At 39.9% G+C, this 21,840-nt stretch overlaps 1 protein-coding gene across 1 annotated transcript in view; it reads right to left on the bottom strand.

Moving 5' to 3' along the window:
- Window positions 1-4,946: 4,946 nt before the first annotated feature.
- reep5 (receptor accessory protein 5) overlaps window positions 4,947-21,840 on the bottom strand; it is a 35,063-nt gene continuing 18,169 nt past the window's right edge. The window contains exons 3-5 of the mRNA XM_050052744.1: window positions 15,726-15,864; window positions 8,651-8,819; window positions 4,947-5,260 (exon numbers count right to left, since the gene is read on the bottom strand). Of these exons, the coding sequence (XP_049908701.1) occupies window positions 5,211-5,260; window positions 8,651-8,819; window positions 15,726-15,864 (358 nt within the window). The 3' untranslated portion in view covers window positions 4,947-5,210. The remainder of the gene's footprint in view (window positions 5,261-8,650; window positions 8,820-15,725; window positions 15,865-21,840) is intronic.

A 21,840-nucleotide genomic window follows, 5' to 3' on the forward strand; every position in this document is an offset into this window, starting at 1 on the left:
ATGTGGGCAGTGATGGTAACATCGTTTGAAACGGACGTATAGATTTTCGTATGTAAAGGGAGCATAAATGAGCCCTTAGAGTTAAGCCTCGACTTTGGAACAGCCAGAAGGGCCCCACCTGAGGATCTAAGACTGCGGGCTGGCTCATACGGGGTCAGCATATCTGTTATGTAGCTTGGAGCCAGACCCAGACGTGCTTTAAAAGTTATCAGTAAAATCTTAAAATCAATTCTAAAATGAACAGGGAGCCAGTGGAGAGAAGCCAGAATTGGGGTGATGTGATGTTGTCTGTTAAAACCAGTGAGAAGCCTTGCTGCTGCGTTCTGAACTAGTTGGAGGTGAGAGAGGGATTTTTGGGTTATGCTGGAAAGGAGGGAGTTGCAGTATCTGGAGAAAATGAAAGCATGGATGATTTTTTCAAGGTCAGAATGGTAGAGCATTGGGTTAATTCTAGAAATGGTTCTAATTTGGTGGAAGCAGGACTGGACAACTTTTTTAATGTGTGGTTTGAAACTTAGATCTGAATCGAACAGTACTCCTAGATTTCTGGCAGTGGGCTTCATGTAGGTGGATAGGGGACGGATTAGGGGGACTGAACAGTATGATTTCTGTTTTTGAATTGTTGAGTTGAAGGAAATTTTGTGCCATCCAACAGTTGACATCGCTGAGACAATCTACAGCAGCAGCTAGGCTTCTTGGGTCACCGGGTCTCAGGGGAAGGTATATCTGTGTGTCGTCTGCATAGCAATGAAAAGAAACGTTGTGTTGTTGAATGATTTGGCCAAGTGGAAACATAGAGATGGAAAATAAAATTGGACCTAAAATTGAACCTTGTGGTACACCACTGACAATGTGGGCTATGGAAGAAGTGAAATTACCACTGGTGACCGAGAAGGTTCTTTCTAAAGGGTTAGAATAAAACCAATCAAGTGCAGTGTCCTTGATGCCCACCCAGGTCTTAAGACAGTAAACTAAAATAGTGTGGTCTACTGTGTCAAAAGCTGCACTTAGATCTAAAAGAATTAAAATTGCGCTCTCCCCCGTCATACATTTTTTTGTGATGTCTTTTAAGTGGCAAATTTGTCAGAGCTGGAAAGTGTGATTGTCCACAACTCCATCATCACGGCCCTGTTGATGCTTCCTCATCCAGTAAACTTGTCCCCTGGATGAAACCTTTGAGCTTGGTTAAAAGGAAACAATCCTAAAACACCTCCTTACTGACCTTACCTGACCTGGCTCCAGGTGATTTTTGTGGCACCAGGTGAGTAGGGAGGTGTTTTAGGATTGTTTCCTTTTCCCCGAGCTCAAAGGTTTCATCCAGGGGACACGTCTGGATGTGGAAGCATCAACAGGGCCGTGACGATGGAGCTGTGAAAATGTATGTTGTCACAAAAACGACCCCTTAATGTTTGTTATGATTTCCCAAAACTTAGTTAACATTTCTCACCTGTGTGCTGGATGTATGGGCTCCAGCAGATTGACCCAACCGACCGGACGCCATCATCTCAAGCAAAACGGACACTTCGCTGCGTTCACAGTGCTATGTGGAAATCGGACATATCAGCACTTAAAATGTGGCATTTGAACTGCAAAATCTGGCATAATTTATCGCTCTTATACCGCAATTGGTGCTCAGTACTGTCTAAAACAGATTTCTAAATGGAAGTTTGTCACTGGCATCAATTTTTACACTGCCAGTCACATGAATATGGTTTATATAAGTGTTGAGTCAGAATGTTTTTAGTGCCTACGTTCCCTGAAGGCATTGTCACTCATGATTCCACACCCCTCTCAGTTGATGCCACGCCCCCCACGCCACGTCAGGGTCAAAAGTCTGAAACTCAAAAAACAGATTTGAAACTGAAAAAAAAAAAAGATCTGAAAGTGAAAAAAGATTTGAAACTGAAAAAATAAGATTTGAAACTGTAAAAAATAAGATCTGAATCTGAAAAGATAAAACATGCAACTGAAAAAAAAATAAGACCTCAAATGTTAAAATACATATGGAAGTGAAAAGTGAAAATAAATTATTCATTCAAAAGAATTACCAAAGTGAATCAAAATTATATTTAACCTGAAAAAACGTTTCATACACTTATTTTTGTTTTGAATACATTGTATTTTTCAAAATTCAGTTTTCAGTTTCAAATTTTATTTTTTCAAGTACAAAACATTTGACCCTAATGTAGCTCCATAGTCCATCCCATCCTCGTCACCAAATGCGAGGGAAATTCTCTCCTCTGAAGAAGTGATGGACTCGGTGTGAGGAATCAAGTTTCTTTAATACATGCCGCATGGAGAGAAGAGCAGAGTTGACAACCTTCAGAATGTACAGATGTTTAAACCAATCCAAAGCTCTGAACCCAGGTTGCACCCACCAGCTGCACTCGTAAAGGAGATTGCCCCCCCCCCCCCCAATAAAAGGTTTAGCAAAACAGGAAACTTCCCCCTAAGAACTGTAAGGTCATGACCTCACAGTGTGAAGAATTGCCCCCCAATAAAGATTTCTAAATACTTCCCACAGATTGTAGCCTGTGTCATTGTTTGAGGTAAAGCTTTTTTTTTCAAGGACCTCCCCAAATACCCTACAGAGCAAATGTTTTATAAAAACTGACTTGGGTACCCATCAGGGCCCGGCTCTTTACCTGTCATCCTCCGAATCGCATTATCTTTTTCATCTGCAGTCACCGGTCCTTCTAGGCTATCCCTATCTGCCCCCTCTAAGGACGGTATCTCCAGTTTTTCAAGAAATCTCTCCAACTGCTCCCTGTCATTTATTTCTGAAGTATACAAATCCTTATAAAATGATTTAAAATGGTCAGTAATACCCTTCTGATCTATAATTTTGTTGCCCAGATTATCCCCTGTCTCTACTATCATACCCGCTGCTGCTGATTGCTTCAACTGATGGCTCAGGAGTTTACCTGCATGTTCATCATGCTCGTAAAAATCCTGTCTTGACCTAAGATACAAATCCTCCTCACGCTGAATCATTAAAATATCATATTCAGTCTGGAGCAAAATCTCTGTAGCTCCTCAGAAGGAGCCACAGAATGTGCCAAATCAACTTCCTTTATCGCCTTCATTATGTCTGTGGAGCGTTTCATCTTTCTTTTCCTCTCACCTGCATTATATGAAATGATTTAACCTTGTATATAAGCTTTTAGGGACTCCCACAAAATACTACTACTAATCTCAGGGGAATCATTTAGTTCTAAGAAAAAGACTATTTGAGAGTTTATGAATTTTTTTAAGTTGTCATCTGCCAGTAGCCTGGTATTAGGACGCTACGTTTGCTGAGGTGGTGTATTCTCAGGAAAACTAAGTTTCAGCACGACTGGGCTATGATCGGATATTACTATACCAGAATATTCTATATCTGTCACTATAGGGGTCAATTTATTATCTAATAAAAAATAGTCGATTCTAGTGTACATCTGATGTGGTGGGGAGTAAAAGGAGTATTGCCTGGAGGTTGTGTTTATGAATCTCCACGGATCAAATGCCCCATATGACAAAAAGAATTAATGCATTGTGCTGATTTACTCAATACAGTGGTTGTTAGGCTAGAACGGTCCAAAGTTGAATCTAATAAACAATTTAGATCTCCCCCTAAAACCAGATTATGAGTATCCAAATCAGGCAATAGTGAGAATAGGTCCCTAAAAAATTGCACATTATCCCAATTGGGTGCATATACAGTATGTTTGCCAACACTACCAGCATACTGAATAGCTTTTCTACTACAATAATGTACTGGCCATGTTTATCCCTTATAGAAGTTGTTTCTATAAATTGTACATTCCTGTGTATGAGGATGGCCACTCCCTTGCTCTTGCTATCAAAATTCGAGTGATAGATTTGATTAAATCCCCCCCTGCAGAGCTTGAGGTGGTCCTTGTTCAATAAACGGGTCTCCTGCAAGTAAACTATCTCTGCTCCCTGGTCTCTCAAATGTGAAAATACCTTATTCCGCTTAGCTGGCTTATTAATTGCTCTTACGTTCCAGCTCATCAATTTTGTGTCCATTCTGCTCACATTTTTATTTGATGCCATGTCAGGAGTCTGCAGCCCGATATTGCCATTGATTTTCTTTTATTAATCATTATATTTCATTGTGCAGACATGCCTCGTAAGGAGAGGAGGTGGAAGCAAAAACAAAAGGAGCTGCGTCAGGCTGCTAAAGGCAGTGGATCCCTCACCAGCTGGGTGAAGAGCACAACAGATAAGAATAACACATGTACCAGTTGTTTACATTGCAGAGGTATTTCATGTTACATTCTTTATGAATATAGGTTGCTATAATTCAGCTAGTTATGCTGTAAGTTATGTCGTCATAAGGTGTTTTAAAGTCTTGTTCCATGTGCCCCTTTTTAACTTTCAGCACCTGCCCCTCCAAAGGTCTTTGCATGGCCCTGTGAAACTGGACTAATTCAAAAGGACAACACAGTTTAAAGTGGTTTTCTTTATCTTATCTTTACAAAGTAGATGCTCTGTATGATCATATCTCACCTAGAAAAACACTTTTGCATCAACTAAGAAACATGTAAAACTGGACTAATTTAAAGGACAACACAGTTCATTGTGGTTTTCTTTAATAACTTGTCTTCACACAGCACATTCTCAGTTGTTCTATTTAATGTGTTATGACTTTTAATAAAGTCCACAAATAATCTTCAAATATGGCTTTTAATTGTAGGTGCAGTCAGTCCCAGCTCTGAGAGTCTGAAATGCTCTCCTTGTGGGTACCTTCAATCCTGTAATGACAATATTAACTTTAGAATGTCTATGAATCAAAGAGTTCATCTACCTATAAAACATAAAAACACAGAGAATTTGTCTATCACAATATTATTCTCAGCAATTCTGCATATAGTTTGCCCTTTACATAACAGTTCTCAGTTTATGCACACAATATAGTGAAAGTATGAAAATCAGAGAACCACTTCAGCAAGTTTGTTTTTATTTGGTTCGAGAAGCGCATCAGGGCCAGCATACAGTCATCTCACAGCCCTCCAGAAGGCAAAGTTAAATAAGTGAACTGACCTGGGAAATGGCTTTAATTGAAACATGTAACATGTGTAACATCTAATACAGGTTGGCTAAAGAATCAGATTAGAGGAACTCTTTTAAACAAACATTTTCAAGGCAACATTTCTTCTGGAACAGAGTGGGCTCCAGAGAGACACGGTGGACAGGAAGTCTCCTTCTTAAGTGCTCTTCTTCTCCTCAAAGATGATGTTTGCTGTGGCTCTCTTGGCTGTGGACAAAGTGACACACAGACATCAGATGTCTTGTTTGTTATCTGGAGTCAGAAAGCTACAAACACCCTCATTTTTTTTCATTGCTAAGCTACAGTCAGTGAAACTCAACACTTCCTGTTCATGTTTCACATTACAAGCTAGGGCATTAACAGAAAAGTCGATTTGTTGACGTGTCGACGTCAGTGGCACAAGTCGACACCCCCCCGGGAGGAGTCGACAAGTCGTGTGTTTTTTCCCTCTCTCTCTCTCTGTGTGCTTGTGTACGGAATGCAATCGCTGCCTCTGATTATGCTGATACTTTGGAGCAGACTCCGCGAGGAATGTCCGCAGTCATTCGGGCTTTCATAGTCGAGTGCACTTCCGCGTTGTAGTTTCCTGTAAAAATGTCTGTGAAAAATCCCCGCGATGTGAAAAATACATGCCGAGCAGTCACTGGTGCGCGGAGCGGAGCTTTGCGCACACAGGGCTTGCGGACGTCCGCTTTGAGTCCGCGCGGACGTCCGCTTTGAGTCTGCGCGGACCTCCGCAGAGTCCGTTCCGCGTACGTTCCGCCCGAGTATGTTCGGGCCTTGACAGACACACATCACATGTGTGGAGATACTTCACTTTCCTCCGCCGTGTCAATGTGATGACGTCAACAAATGACTTGTCGACTCGGCTTCGACTTTATTGACAGATAAGTCGACCTGAAAAAAATCAAAGTCGTTAATACCCTATTACAAGCTCACCTGAACCGGAAGGAAAATGTTATCAGAGCCACTGTAAGACTGAAACATCAGTGTAAGAATGTAGAGATTCTCTGACATGAGCAAAATCTAAATAAAAATGCATTAATACAGGATAAGATGCATTAAAACAGGCCCAACCTGACGGAATTGGTATCATTAGCCCTTTTTACACTGCCTCTTCTAGGTGGGAATTCCATGCCGTTATGCCGTTACACCTCACTGTACTTTGTAAAAGGTATGATTGTGGAATGGGGGGACAGAGCTGTCTCGCCTTTAAGCCAGCATCAGAGGTAACAGCGCTGAAATTATGTCTGTATAAAAGGGACAGCCAGCAGGGTGGCATGGGTGTGAAGTTTTGACGACATGTTATGGATGTGACCCACCACTGGAGATTTAAAAAGTAGCTGATAGCAGTTAGCAGCTAACTCACAAAGAAGAGCAGCGGCCGAAAGTGTCTGCAAATTGGGATAACAATGAGGACCAGGAGCTCTTTATCCTCCGAGCAGAGGACAAGATCAGCCGCCATAAAACAGGGATGGTAAATGATAGTTAATGACATGTTAATGCCATTGTTATTGTTTATTAGGGTGATATGGACAAAAAATCATACCTCTGTATTTTCAGGCTCAATGGCCATACACAATATGCTGTATATCATCACAGAATAACAGAACAATATATAAATCCATTGTAGTTTGAAACAATTAAAAATCTATGTTGGGGGTGGGGGGAAGTTAAAAAGTGGTTCTCCTTGGCATTTCAAATAAATCTGATGCTGGAAAATGATTTAAATATTTTTATTTATTGAGGCTTTTAATCTTATTTATGCACATGGCATCAACAGAGAGGCCAAGGGAGGGAAGGAGTAAGAGACACTTTGTGTTATATACATCTTGCATATGAAACGTCTGTGTTGTCGTTGCATTTTTTAAAAAACATTTGTCGCCTGCATCCAGGCACTGTCTGTCACACAATAGACTACAACTACCAGCGATGCGCTATGATCCACCTCACACACACACTACCAAACAAATGCTCACCTGGCACAATCAAGCAGCTCTGCCTCCCACACATGCAGGGGTACTACACATGTGCTACTGCAGTCAATTCATTCATCTCACAGACTGATATAGTGTAACATGTGCAACATATAGACCGATGTGCCACTGTAGACTAATTATCAGACAGCAGCTTTGTGTCTCTCTGAGTGTTGCTGGAGAACTGGTGAGTGAGTGGGTGGGGCAGAGCTGTGCGGAGAGGAGAAATGCTCACTGGTATGCCTTATGTAATGCAACTTGACCCTATATCAATATAAACGGTATTGTCCAAATCAATATCTTGCTTGAAAATAAATCAATATACTGTACATAGTGGTTCTATCGTCCAGAACTATTGTTTATAAAGTGCTGCTGGTGCGGATGTTACAAGCCACATTAGAAGCCAATGCTGTTGTGTTACATTTCACGTTTGTCACGTCTCTTTTGCTTCCGTGATGCCGGCATGCTGTCTAAAACCACACACTGGAGTAGCATAATGCCGCTGTTGTTTGGTTCTGTGTAAAAATACAAAGGAGTCATAAAGACGAGACTTCATAGCAGCTCAAAAGTGCCATCACTGTGTTCTTTGTTTTACTGTTTTACTGTTAACTGTTTTTGTTATCTTTCACATAAAGTTTCCTTAAATTTTGTGCCAAATGAGGGGCATCGGTGGCTTAGTGGTAGAGCAGGTGCCCCATGCCGCAGCGGCCCGGGTTCAACTCCAGCCTGTGGCCCTTTGCTGCATGTCTCTCCCTCTCTCTCTCCCCCCTTCACACTTCACTGTCCTATCAATTAAAGGCAAAAAATGCCCTAAAAAATATCTTAAAAAAAAAAAAAAAGTGCCAAATGACAACATTTGAGTGGTTTGTTTACTTTGGAATATTAGAATTAGTGGTGTCACAATATACTGGTATTGACAATAAACGTGAGACTTAAAAATTACATTTTGATATCATGTTAATAATACACATATGATCATATTGTGAAAATATTCCAGCATCTCCTAAATCATTTTTGTTTCTTTCCATTCTTGCTTTGTCTCCCTTCTCCAGTGCTATCTGGTTGCCTTTTACTATCCATTAAGTGTAACTGCTCTTTTTGCATGATTTTTTACAGTTATGATTAAAGTCTCTCTCTTTACCTTCCTATACTTGCATTTTGAGTGGAAGTCATTTGCCAAAGAAAGGCAAAAACACACAGTAAAGACTGACTGATAGTATTATTACTATTATTATTAGTTTCAAATTTACTATAGATATCATGATAAAATCGTTACCATGAACTCTTTTGGCCACAATAATCGTGTAATCAAAATCTGACATTGTGCCAGTCATAATATTGGCTGATATAAATATATCAGCAGTGGTGTAGTGGTAGTTGATGAGGTGGGTGTACTACTTGGTAGATAGGTAGGTTACTGAGGAGGAAGTGGGTAGACTCTCCTATATATTCCTATGGCTTTTGGGCTGATAGGTGGGTATACTGTAAATGGCCAGAAAAAGAGACAGGCATACCCCATATACCCTCCACTACACCACTGCTTATTGGCTTTTTTTCACTTTTCTTATAATTCCAGGCTCTATTTACTGTAAACAATACACTAACATGTTGACTGACTCACCCTCATCTTTGAACTTGTCAGCAGCTTCTGATGCCTTGTCCTTAAGATTCTTCACTGCGTCATCAATCCTGGCTTCATTCTTGAGGAAGAATGGTCGAATGATGCGGTTGTAAATCTGGACTGATCCGTTAGAGGGAGTTGGAGCCATGCACCACACCAAGAAGGCGCACTGGGAAAGAAGACAGAAGCTCTCTCATCAAAGCAGAACAGGACACAGACATCACAGTCACATTACAGGCTGTGCTGATGAAACTGGTCTCAAAGTCTCAGTTTAAAGCTGTCAGTTACTCCACTTCATAAGAAACTCAACTACACAGAAGCTTTTGCTAAAATAAGGTATTTTGTGAAGTCTTAAACTGATTATTCAGTTTACTTCTACAGCTTACAATTTTTCTATTCTAAATGTAGCCGTTACCATGATGTAATAACATGTTTAACTGCATGTAGTGCAACTACAGCTGAAAAGGATTCAGAAGTTTAAATGGTGCAAAGGTAATTAGTCATGTCATTACTGCAATGTAAGTATGAGTACATATAAGTACACATAGGTCCACAGAAATATAATGACTTGCTGTTATCTCTCCTCTACACAGATAAGCAGACAGTTTACCAGTATGCCTACATGTGTTCAATCAGTCTGTATCAAAGAAGAGATGACACTGAGCAGTAGGGCTGAAACGATTCCTCAAGTAACTCGAATAATTGGATTACTGAAAAGCCTTGAGGCAAATTATTCGGTAAACTATACAGCGCAGTTTCTCGTAAATGTTTATTTCTGTTAGACAGCACGCTTACGTTACTTCCGCTGTAGAGCTATAAATTAATTATCAATAATCTGTCTGACATGTGATAATGAAGATTGAAATATCACTGCCATGATGGTTTGCAGGTAGGGCTACATGTGACGAATTAGTGGCACGGGCACTATTAATAGCCACAGCCGTGCGTAATGGTCGCGTGTAATGACAGCTGTTCTGTCAGAGAACCACGTTGGTGCGAGACAGTCTGTAAAACTTCAGTTCTTCTCTGCTGTATTTTTAACTGACAGATCTAATGAGTGGTGGAGCGGGCACAGATATCGATATGCAAACTGATTGAAGGGTGTTTCTGCATCAATTTGTGTCTCACTGTGCAGTGTTTCCCCTATATACAACCAGCAGCGGCCGCTGCTGCTGATTTATTTATTTTTTTCCGTCTTAGCTCTTTAGAAACTATTAGTTATATTATTTGGCGCTATGGACACTTCATATCCAGGTCAATTCACACACTTTTGAGTAAAGCATATAAGAAGAGGAGAGGGCTCCGTCTTGATGTGCACACAGACACGTGCGCACACACAGAGGTGAGCACGCTAGAGTGTGGTTCGGGCCGCATTTTCCTGACCAAACCCGACCCGAGCCCACCACAGTTTGTTACCTGACATAGTTATTGTTATGGACAGTGTGTAAATAACCATCAAAAGACTGGTGTTACGCACAGACAAACACGCTGCTCACACAGCAGCGCAGCATGGCACTGTGTGCACACTCAGTTGGAGCGGAGCCTGTGTTGCGTTCAGGCATTGTCACGTACATAACAACTTCCAGCACTTAAATAGGTCATAGCATAAAATAGCAGCATGTGAAGTGACATGCCCCATGCATCATAGAAAAGCTACTTTGTGATCTCAATGTAAACAAAACTGTCACATTCTTATATAATCTACAATCAACAGACAAAATGTCTTACAGCCTCTGAGCTGCTGGGCCAGCAGGCTGAGGATAGCAGACACCAGCAGACTCAATAAACTAATTTTCAAGTCAATACTGTCATAGAGGTGGAGCTGGACTCTCTGGTGGCAGTGTCAGAGAGGAGGATGCTGTCTAAGATACATGTCAACTTGGACAGTGTCTCCCACACACTCCACAATGTGCTGATCAAACACAGGAGCACATTCAGTGATAGATTTATTTCCCCAAGATGCACCACAGAGTGCCACAGGAAGTCATTCCTGCCTGTGGCCATCAACCTGTACAACTCCTCCCTCAGACTGTCAGACACTCTGAGTCAGCAGACCAACACCTGGACTTAATTCACCTATCTGCATTTATAAATCATAATTATCTATCAGGTTTCTACTGTGCAGTAGTTACTTAAGGTACAGTTATTCCTTGCAACACTGCCTTAACTGTGCAATACCGTGCAATAATTCAACTGCTGCAATATTCTGTAGTATTCTTATTCATTCTCATGAACACCTCTTGAATGTATACATTTGTTAAACATATTATGCACATAACTCTTATTTCCTTCTTATTTTTGTCTTAACTCTATTAATGTATATATTGCAGTGAACATAATAGCATAATACATATTTTATACTTCTGAATATAAATACTAGTTTAAACTGTGTAATGTAGCAAGGTGTATATTTTTACATCCTTACAGACTCAGCACAGTGAACATATGGTTTAAGTACTTGGGCTAACACTGTAGCATAACGCACATTTTATTTCTATTTCATTTTATTTTAATAATTTATATGTACATACTTCTATTTCATATTCTTATTCTATCAATAAAGTATTTTTGACTCTGATTCTGCAACAACACATAGTCCGGCATGTGATAACCTCATTTGCATACAATTTGCATGAATTACTAATTTCTGTCCTTGAATTACTTACTTTGTGCTCCCTAATAAAATTGTGCACACAAATGAACAGGATATACCATGAGATAATATAGTTAACGTTTTATTACATGTTTAAGGGATATTAAAAGTAAAATGTGTAAGATTTAGGGGGATTTGGTAGCGTCTAGCTGTGAATTGCAGATTGTAACCAGCTAAAACTCCTCCAAGCTAGAGCTCTTTCAGTATTCATTGTTCAGGAGGTTTTTACTGGGAGCTGAATAATCCAGAGGTCTCTTCCTCCCAAAACAAACCGGTGAAACCAGGTGAAACAGATAAAAACACTACACGAAGCAGCTTCACATTACAAACCAGTGTTTCTCCGCTGTTTGGCATGTCTGTGCGGGCTGCTTGCTCACCACCTGCTAATTTGTGCTCAACTTTTTTCTTGATAACTTCAGATCCAGACGTTCAGGAGGTTTTTACTAGCAGCCGAATTATCCACAGAGGTGTCTTCCTCTCCAAAACAAATGGACCAGGTAAATAAAACTGCTAAAAACACTGAGTAAAGCAGCTTAATGTTACAAACCAGTGAAACTTCAATGGTGCTCATTGCAGATGGGCTTTTGTCTATGATGGCCAGTGCGAAATTGTGCATGTCCTTGTCTAGAGCCAGTGTTTGGTTTGTATGTTTTGGGCTACTTTAAAAACATGGCGGTGCAACATGGCGATCTCTGTAGACGAGGACTTGCTCCCTCTGTAGACATAAATGGCTCATTCTAAGGTAACGAAAACACAACAGTTCTTATTTTCAGGTGATTGTACAACAAAGAAAACATACTGATTATATTATAAGTGCTATATCGTAGGCAACTGGACTTGCTTGCGTTTCTTGAAGATGCCTCTTTCAAACCATCTTTCTTCCCTGGCCAAGACGTGCACGTGGCTGTCCTCGAAAAGAGTGTCCCTTCTCCTGTAGATGGAAGTGGACAGCTGAGTCTTGACCTGAGGAGCTGGCTCTCCTGTGCTGTGCCATGTGCTTGTGGAGAGCCAGCTCCTCAGGTCAAGACTAAGCTGTCCACTTACATCTACAGGAGAAGGGACACTCTTTTCAAGGACAGCCATGTGCACATCTTGGCCAGGGAAGAAAGATGGTTTGAAAGAGGAGTAAAAGAAGCCATCTACGTCAAACCGGAACGACCATCATTAAACAGAAGAAGTGGATTACGACATCACTTATCACCCACAATGCGGTCTTGGGATCCCTCCCTAGACGACTTCACACCCATTCACATCTGGTCCCACCTGACCCTAACGACTCACATGATGGCCAGGTCGGTCAACGACTCACAAGATGGCCAGGTGGATCAACGACTCACATTGTGACCTTTACGACTCTGAAACTATGAGCTCACATGTGACCCCAACGACTCCACACCCACACAGAGTTAAAAGCCTGCGGTCCCGCACCAGTCATTTAGAACTGAAGTAGCATCTTGGATGAGAGGCGAAATGTCTTCAAGAAACGCAAGCAAGTCCAGTTGCCTATGGTATATCACTCATGATTACCATTACCTGGATGACTGAGAATCTTCACTGACATACTGATTATATTCTATTTAGTTTCTGCCAATATACCCCCCTAAATCCTACACGCTGGACCTTTAATGTTAACATTGTTAGCAGATGCCTACTGTGTGACATATAACTGCCACAGCACACAAGTGACTGTTAAGACCACCCGTTAAATGCAGTTTGGTTTATATTTTGGAGAGATATGAATATACTTCTTTTTTGTTTGTTAAGTCGTGTTATCTTTGACATCCATAAAATATGTTAAATGTCACAAATATATGTTAAATGCTGTTCTATTCATTTGTGCACATAAATTATTGATCCAAGATCAAAACTGATTAATTTATTTATATGTATATATTTTGTTTCAATCCAGTAACAGCTGTAGGGTCTGACAGTGTGTCTGTCGTGGACCAGCAGCTGGTTCACACCAGCCTGCAGAGACTGTGGCTACACATTATAAATTAAATTACATTACATGTAAATTAATGAGATTAAAACATTAAAATATCACAACAAAAGCTGCCATGCTCTGACTGGACATGTATCTCTCAGGCAGCTTCTTTGTCACTGTGTCATTTTCTCCCTGCCTGTGATGATTATCACACATACTGGAGATCCCTTAAGCAAACACAGGCCTTCTCTGCACTACTGGCTGCTGGTGAACTTGCTTACAGAGTTCACAGTACTCAGACACTCCTTATCATCAGTGCAGTGTGCTCCACCCTCCACATATGATTAGTTTATTCTGCTGAGAAGAACACACACATCCACTGTAGTGAAAAGCTGTGTTCATGGTGGGCAGAGTCCATTGTTTGAATCCACCCATATTTGGCAGCTCCACCAGCCTTCACATTTTGCTCTTTTTTGTTGGTCCACCAAACGAAACAAACCTATACAAAAGTATGTAGGGTTTGCACAATATGAGATTTTAATATTATCAGTCAGAACAACCATCAAAGGAATGAAAACAGAAGAGCTGTTGTTGGTTCAACAAACATTTTGTTACTATAATTGAAACTTGAAATCATTTTGTTAATGGAAGTTTGTGTAAAAAGTCTCCCTTTTGAAAATAACTAAAATAAAGGGGAGATTCTCCTTCCAGTTGCATTTTTTTTCAGTATTGTAAATAAGCAAATGTACACGGTATGATATCTGGCAACTGTTGCATCACGGTATACCTTGAAACTGGTATATCACTGCAACCCTACGGTACTTGTTTAATGCAGGGGATGTTAATTTAAATGAACACCTGCATGGACAGAAATATGATATGAGGAGAAATCAAGTGATACTTAACCCAAAACTGATCCCGATGGCTGTGTCATCGGTGTGTCTTTATCTGAGTAGCCTCGGCTATCAGTGTGTGAATGTTAGTGTGAATGGTTGAATGTGACAGGCAGAGTTACAGGGCTTTGAGTGGCCAGAAGACTGGAAAGGTAATTTATAAATCAGTTATTAGTTAATTGGCTTAAATAATTTAACAGATCAAAAATGTATTAGCCAATAATGCATAAGATGAGGGGCGTATGGTGTAATGGGCAAATATGTGGAGCAGGGATGCATTGCGTCACATAGGCAGGGCAAAGTGGGATTTTACCTGCTACACAGACTCTGTCTCTGCAGCGTGTGGTTGCTGCCAGTTTCATTGTGTGTGTGTGTGTGTGTATTGAGTTTTCCCAAGTGATAACGCAGTTGATCATGAAGGGTTTGGAAGTATTTAGGCTACATTAACTGGTACTGAATTACCTGATTGGATCATTTTAACAACAGGAAGCCTTGATTGATTTATTTTAATGTGAAATGTAAACACACACAAGGTAGCACAATGCCCACACACACATGTGGGCGGACAGCGGGTGAGAACTATATTTTTTAATTTTTCAGAATAAAACAAATGAAAAGATGTGCAGTATATGGGTAATATTTTGACATCTAAATCCTGATTATCAAGCCGCTATTCCTTTTATTTTGACAGTCAATGACACAAGTTGAACCTTTGACCTTGTTGTCACCACATGGGGGACTTCACAATGAAACTTTGCAGCCCGAGGATGAGGTGGCAGCCAACATCGAGTTCAAAACGACCAAGGTGGATCCTTTTGAGGTTTTATGGCAGTGACGGAGCATGCTAAAACGCTTCCTAACCTGGCAGTGATTGAATGTTTTTGCCATCGTGGCATTGAGCGCTGCCAGTGAAAGAGATGTCTCCTCTGCTGGATTTGTAATTCAAGAACAGAGAACCCAGCTTAATGTAAGTGACTGTAGTCTGTGTGTGCTTAATCACAGGTGCGGGTCGGGTGTGGCTTTGACTTAGACATAATGACTGGTAACGGGTTGGTTCTGGTACTGAGCTTTAGGGGTATGGGCGGGTGCAGGTTTTAAAAAAATGGACCCATGCAGGACTCTGGCCTGCCTCACGCTGCTCACTGAAGCGGCCCTGTTGTTTAACATAAAGTTGTGACAATTCCTCGGCGTTGTTTGGTGGCTGTGTGGTTTGGCCAGGGTCATGCTAACGCTAAACTAGCATTTTGAACAGAAGCAGCTGCTGGAATTCAATTAAATGAGGATACTTTAAACCAAAGCATGCCATTTTTTATGGGTATTGCCCCCCCAAATCGGTTCACTTTTAAAAGGTTCACTTTTTAAATTGAAATTATGCTGTAAAAACTGTAACCATGAAACTGTGACATTTTCCGTGACTGTTATTGTAAAGTGAAAATATCATAACATTGCAGTCCCGGTGCTGGCTCATAGGTAAGACACCAAAATCAAGAGGGGAAAGCTGCACACTAAACTCATTTTTACTTTTATGAATATTTTTTACTGCACATTTGTCAACACACTGATTAAAACAAAATCGAACACATCGGACCCCAGCTGGATTACCTTTCCGATATAGTAGAACGGGAACCAAGAGAGGAAGATGTCAGCAAAAAACTCTGCCACACTGAAGACTCCATACACCACCCAGTAGGTAAGCCATTTAGTATCATCATCTTTGGTGGCACTTTCAATGGCCTTAATCCTGGAGAGAGAAAGGAGCAACATGTTAGATAAATACTTTGATATATGAAGTCAACTTAACTCTCACTCTTGAAAAAGAAACTGGTGACTGTGTTCGAGAGAACACAAACTCCTTCGTATTCTCTCTTTCCTTTCTTCTCTTGTTCTGTCACCCATGGAGCCTTATATTGCACTGTCTTTCTAGAACAGTCTTGACTACTTCAATTAGGGATGCATGATTTTTTTTTTTTTTTTTTTTTCAGATATCCAATATGCCGATATGTAATAACTCATTTGGCCAATAGCTGATACCAATATATCCACTTTTTTCCCCCACCTAATTTTAGTGATCATCAAATCTCTTCTGTGGGGAAATTAACATCATATTATGCATGCATACCCTTATTGTGATGGCCCACCAGCAGATGGAGAGGTGAAATACAATACTTTTCAATGTATGCAATATTCATTCATTGTGCAAAATGGGCGGCATGGTGTTACAGTGGATAGCACTGTCGCCTCATAGCAAGAGGGTTCTTCTAAGGTACTGCACTCAGTGTGGCGGACCCTCCACATGAGCGTGGAAATAGAGTGAAAGTGGGTAGGGAGAGGGTGCAGGGGGTGGTTTGGGAAAGGCCCCAAACCTTTCCAGAGCCACAGAAGACATTATATGTCTGTTTCCTCAGGCTGAGTAGTTCTATCCATGACTATTAAACTAACCTTGATGTGTTTAATTGGAGTGCTCCTTTAAATCTCTGCAGCCACCTGAGGGCAGCAGGTCAGTTATGTGTCATACAGTGAAACTTAAGCATTAAGGTGCTCTGGAGCAGGAGATCAGTTTGACTGATGCTTATACTCTTGTTCTATCATTGATACATTTAATATTTTTAGGCTCAATGAGATAATGATTGTAAATAATTACTATGCCAGCTACAGCCACTGAAAAACTAGCCTCTGTAAATTAGCTCCCAATAAATTATAAATGCATCATTACAGTCAAATGACCAATAATTTATTTTCTTCAAGCATTTCTTTTTACACATTTGCATCTTTTCCTTTCTGTGTTACCTATTGTAACAAAGTTTTAGTGGTTTTTACTTATTTATAATAGTTTGTTGATTATGATACAAGAACCTTTGCAAACAAATATCTTATATTTGGAATTAATTTTGATTTCTTTGTACAGATGAGTTTTCACCTGACAATAAAGGGTTCTTTTCTGTAGTAGTAGTAGTAGTTTTATTTGGTTCAGTAGTTAATTAAACAGATGCATTCCAGAAAAGCAGTACATATAAATGAATGAACCAAAAAGGTGTACGCTGAAGCCGTAGCTTATATGATGCCTACCCTTTTTACACTACATCACACCAAAACAAAAACAAAAAGTGTTACAGAGATCAATTACAACGAAAATCATGTGATATAGGTTTAGGAAATTTACAGGAGAAGCTGCCCAAGGAAACTTAATATACTTGGTCATACCAAGAATTTATATTTATCAATTGCCCTAAGTTTAAACATTTTTTGAATTTACAGATAGAACTACACATTTTTAACTCATCACAGAGACTATTCCACAAGTTTACCCCTTTAACAGAAATACATCTACTTCTGAAGTTTGTCCTTACTTTAATTTTTTTAAACACACAAATTCCTCTGAGTTCATACCGACTTACTCTGGGAGAAAACATTTTGAATGCAGTAAGGAAGTAGATTGTTGTGGGCTTTGAACATTATAAGAGAAGTTCTTAATTCAACGAGATCATCACATGAAGTCCACAGTGATTAAATGTTGTACTGTAAGATCATAAAGTATGACAACTTTTAAAAGGGGTGAGTACTTAGGCCTTTTTGCACTATTCATCATTTACTAAATGAAATTCTTTGCAAAGGTTGTTGTACCAAACACAGCTATTCAATACATTTACCAAATGTGCTGTTTAAATAGAGCCTGTTGACCTGTTACAAGTATATAACAGGGTTACAGAGACACATGGTGGTTTCCTGTTAGCTTGTTCCTGTTTGTTTTCATTAATCTTCCCTCTTGTCAAACACATAGCAGCTCTTAAGGATGTGTGCAACAGCACAAAGAAAGAGCAAAAAGAAAAGAAAGAAGAAAATAGAAGAAGAGAGAAGAATATAGTATCGGTAAGCACTAAGGCAAAGCAAATTTATTTATACAGAACATTTCACACCCAAAGGCCACCCAAAGTGCTTTTATAGATTACACAGGTAAGAGCACAAGAGGCAAATCAGTAAAACTATAAAAGCAGGCAGGAGCACAGTTAATAAAAACAAAGGTAAAGAGGCAAAAGCACACAAACTGAAATATAAAAAAACTATAGTAATGTGTTTTCTCATGAGGCCTGTTTCTACTAGCAGTCTTTATCATGTATTTCTATTCTCCCTGAGGCCTGTCTGTCTCAGTATAAAGGCTCCTTTCTGTTTCAGTCACATGTTGCCAGCTTTAATAATGCAACTACCAGAACTGACAAACAAGCTCAACTGTTCACCAGATCATCTCAACAATCCCTAAGTTAACTCCAAAACTCAATGACCTGGGAGGAAATGATGGGCTGTCTGGGTGTTACTGATTATATAGTAAAGTCAGGACAAAATACTAAGACCATACTAAGACCTTTTGTTTCACAACAATAAGCTTACAGTAGTATGTGCAGGCTCACAGACAAGCAGCAGTATGCAGTATGTGTAGTAAGAACCTTGCTTTTTTAAAGCAAAATTTTAGAGAAACTTGTTTTTAACCAATAAAATGCTTTTATGAGCAGTCACAATATTTATGAAAAATATCAATCCGGTTTTTGGACTAATCACAGTACAGAGACGGCACTGGTTAAAATTGTTAATGACCTCAGGTGCAATATGGATATGAAAAGTCCTTCCATATTAGTACTACTTGACTTAAGTGCAGCATTTGATACAGTAGACCACTCAGTCCTTCTAGACTCCGCAGTGTGATTGGCATCTCTGGTACTGTTTTTAACTGCTTTAAATTAGGGCCGTCCCAAACGATTATTTTTCTAACGATTATCTAGCGATTATTTTTTTCGATTAATCGACTAATCTAACGATTAATTTTTCGATTAGTTAAATGATCATTTTTTCGATTATCGATTATTTTTCCATTATTTGATTAATGAGGCAATTTAAACAATATGAATACCAAAACATTTCTTATTAACATTAACATTTATTGGGGCGTCGGTGGCTTAGTGGTAGAGCAGGCGCCCCATGTACAAGGCTGTTGCCGCAGCAGGTCCGGGTTCGACTCCAGCCTGTGGCTGTTTGCTGCATGCCACTCCCACTCTCTCTCCCCCTTTCACACTTGTCTGTCCCATCAAATAAAGGCTAAAAATGCCCCAAAAAATATCTTTATAACATTAACATTTATTGAAACATCAGTGTTTCAGGGGGGGGCGTCCTATTTTTACCTAATTTTATTTTCTATATAGCACCAGATCACAACAGAAGTCATTTAAGGTTACCTTTCCTATAGAACAGGTCTATACCTTGTCCTTTTATTAAACAAACTAAATAGCCTCATGTTTTTCATCTTATGTAATTTCTGTTTCTACATGGTCGCACCTTTACAGTTCTCCTCTGCTCTCTGTAACGCGCAAGGTGGAGGTCAGCCCCGATGCGCGAACAAACACACACAAACATGTGCACGCACGCGCAGCACTGCTGCTGCAGCTGTCATTTTTTTGTTTGAACCGACGACGACAACGACGACAACAATGTCAGCGCATCACCCCAGCCCTAGTTTAAATCTTATCTTAGCGAGTATTCTTTTGTAAATATTGATGAATGTTCATTAACAACCTACAAAATGAACTGTGGAGCTCCTCAAGGTTGCATTTTAGGTCCTACTTAATCTTTATATTTTACTACTGGGAAACATTATCAGGAGGCACCGCATCAATTTCCACAGCTATGCTGATGACACAGCTTTACATTGCCATGTCTCCTGATGACCCAGGGCCAATAGATGCCCCTTTTAACTGCATCTTGGATATTAAATCATGGATGGCTAAGAATTTTCTACAGCTCAATCAGGACAAATCTGAAATTTTGGTCATTGGTACTGAAGCCCAAAGAGAGAAACTCAATAAGAGATTGCATGCACTGGCACTGAACCCTTGTCAACAGGTAAAAAACTTGGGTATCATCTTTGATTCAAATCTAAGTTTTGAACCCCACTGTAGAAATTTCACCAAGACTGCATTTTATAATTTAAAAAACATTGCCAGATGTTGACCGTTTCTCTCTCAAGCCAGTACAAAGACACTAATTCACGCTTTTATTACCTGCAGAATGGACTACTGCAATGCCCTGCTCTCTGGTCTCCCAAAAAAGAATATATCTCAGTTACAGTTAATTCAGAACTCAGCCACACATGTGCTGACGAAGACCAGAAAGAGAACACACATTACATTCATTTTAAAGTCTCTGCACTGGCTACCCGTTTGTTTTAGAATTGATTTTAAGATCCTTTTATTGGTTTACAAAGCTCTTAATGGTCTTAGTCCTTCCTATTTATCAGACTTGCTTTTATCCTATGAAACCTCTAGAACCCTCAGGTTGTCTGGTAGTGGGTGGACAAAAACCCACGGAGAGGCATCTTTTTATTATTATGGTCCTCATCTCTGGAACAGCCTTCCTGAGGACCTGAGGGCAGCAGAGAGTGCTGATATTTTTAAAAGCAAACGTATAACCTACCTTTTTAATTTGAGTTTCAATTGAATTTTACTTATTTATTAATCTGCCTTTTATTTTCTATCTTAGCCTGTCTTACTACTCTTCTGTTTGTTCTATTTTATTGTTTCTTCTTCGTAACCCACCTTTTATGTCTGTTTTACTTTACTACTCTTTTACTCCTAATATCTCCAGTTTTACTCACTTTATTCTATAGTACTCTTTCCTTTTATATATTTTTACTCTATCCTTTTATGTATTTTTAAATCTTAATTTTACCTCTAGTGTTTCCTCATCGCAGATTTTTAAGAGTTATGATGCCGTTTTCTGAGTTCCCTGAGTTCCCTGAGTTCCTATTTTTAATGACTTCCAATGCTTAATGCTTGTTTGTTTGTTCTGAATATGTGAAGCACTTTGGGTTACATTGCGATGTATGAAAAGTGCTACACAAATAAAGTTTGATTGATTGATTGAAGATTCATTCACTGTTAGTCCGTGTGTCCTGTCCAGAGAATCTCCTGGTAACGGGTGAAACAGGACAACACAGCCACCGTGTTACTGGCCTTTAGAACCAATTGACTACTGGAAAACTAGAGGCCTGAGAGGTGTTCCTAATATTTTGTCCACCCAATTTATCTCCATGATATTGCTGACGGAAAGTGGAGCATTATTGCCAACATTTGACCGCTATCTCTGCCCACACATAAACTAAACTTACGCCACAACGTCAGTGCTGATTAAAATGTGCCGCTGTAGCTAAGAGCACGTTAGCTAGTTAGCAAACGTCCTCTACCAAGCAAGAGATCATTCTATTACATTGCCTTGTCCAGTATTATGCACAAAAATGCTCTATGACAACCCACATATGAAGCTGTCATTAAGTTTTGCTAACCTTACCTTGCTAGCTAAGGTTAGCACTTGCAATATTGTTCACAGTATCAAATTATTAAAGACCCAACAAACATTAGTGATGGCTTCTATTCAACCATGGACTACGGAACACATCAGAACAAGGGGGGGCCATAATTTCAAGTCATGCGGAGGGGGTGGGGGGGCATATGCATTGAAACAGACAATATTACTGATGTATTAAATAACGTTGCGGAGCACTTCTTTTTATTCCGACGCCACACAGTCACATCTACAGTACACGCATGAACACTAACACATGCTTGCTCAGATTAACCCCTCTGATCCCACTCTAACATTCACACACAACAGGCCAAGCCTATTTACACATAAACGCACAGATGAAACTATAGCAAACAACAAAGTACATCCAGTC

The sequence above is a fragment of the Epinephelus moara genome, chromosome 9, assembly GCF_006386435.1.
Source record: "Epinephelus moara isolate mb chromosome 9, YSFRI_EMoa_1.0, whole genome shotgun sequence".
NCBI classification, from domain to species: Eukaryota; Metazoa; Chordata; class Actinopteri; order Perciformes; family Serranidae; genus Epinephelus; species Epinephelus moara.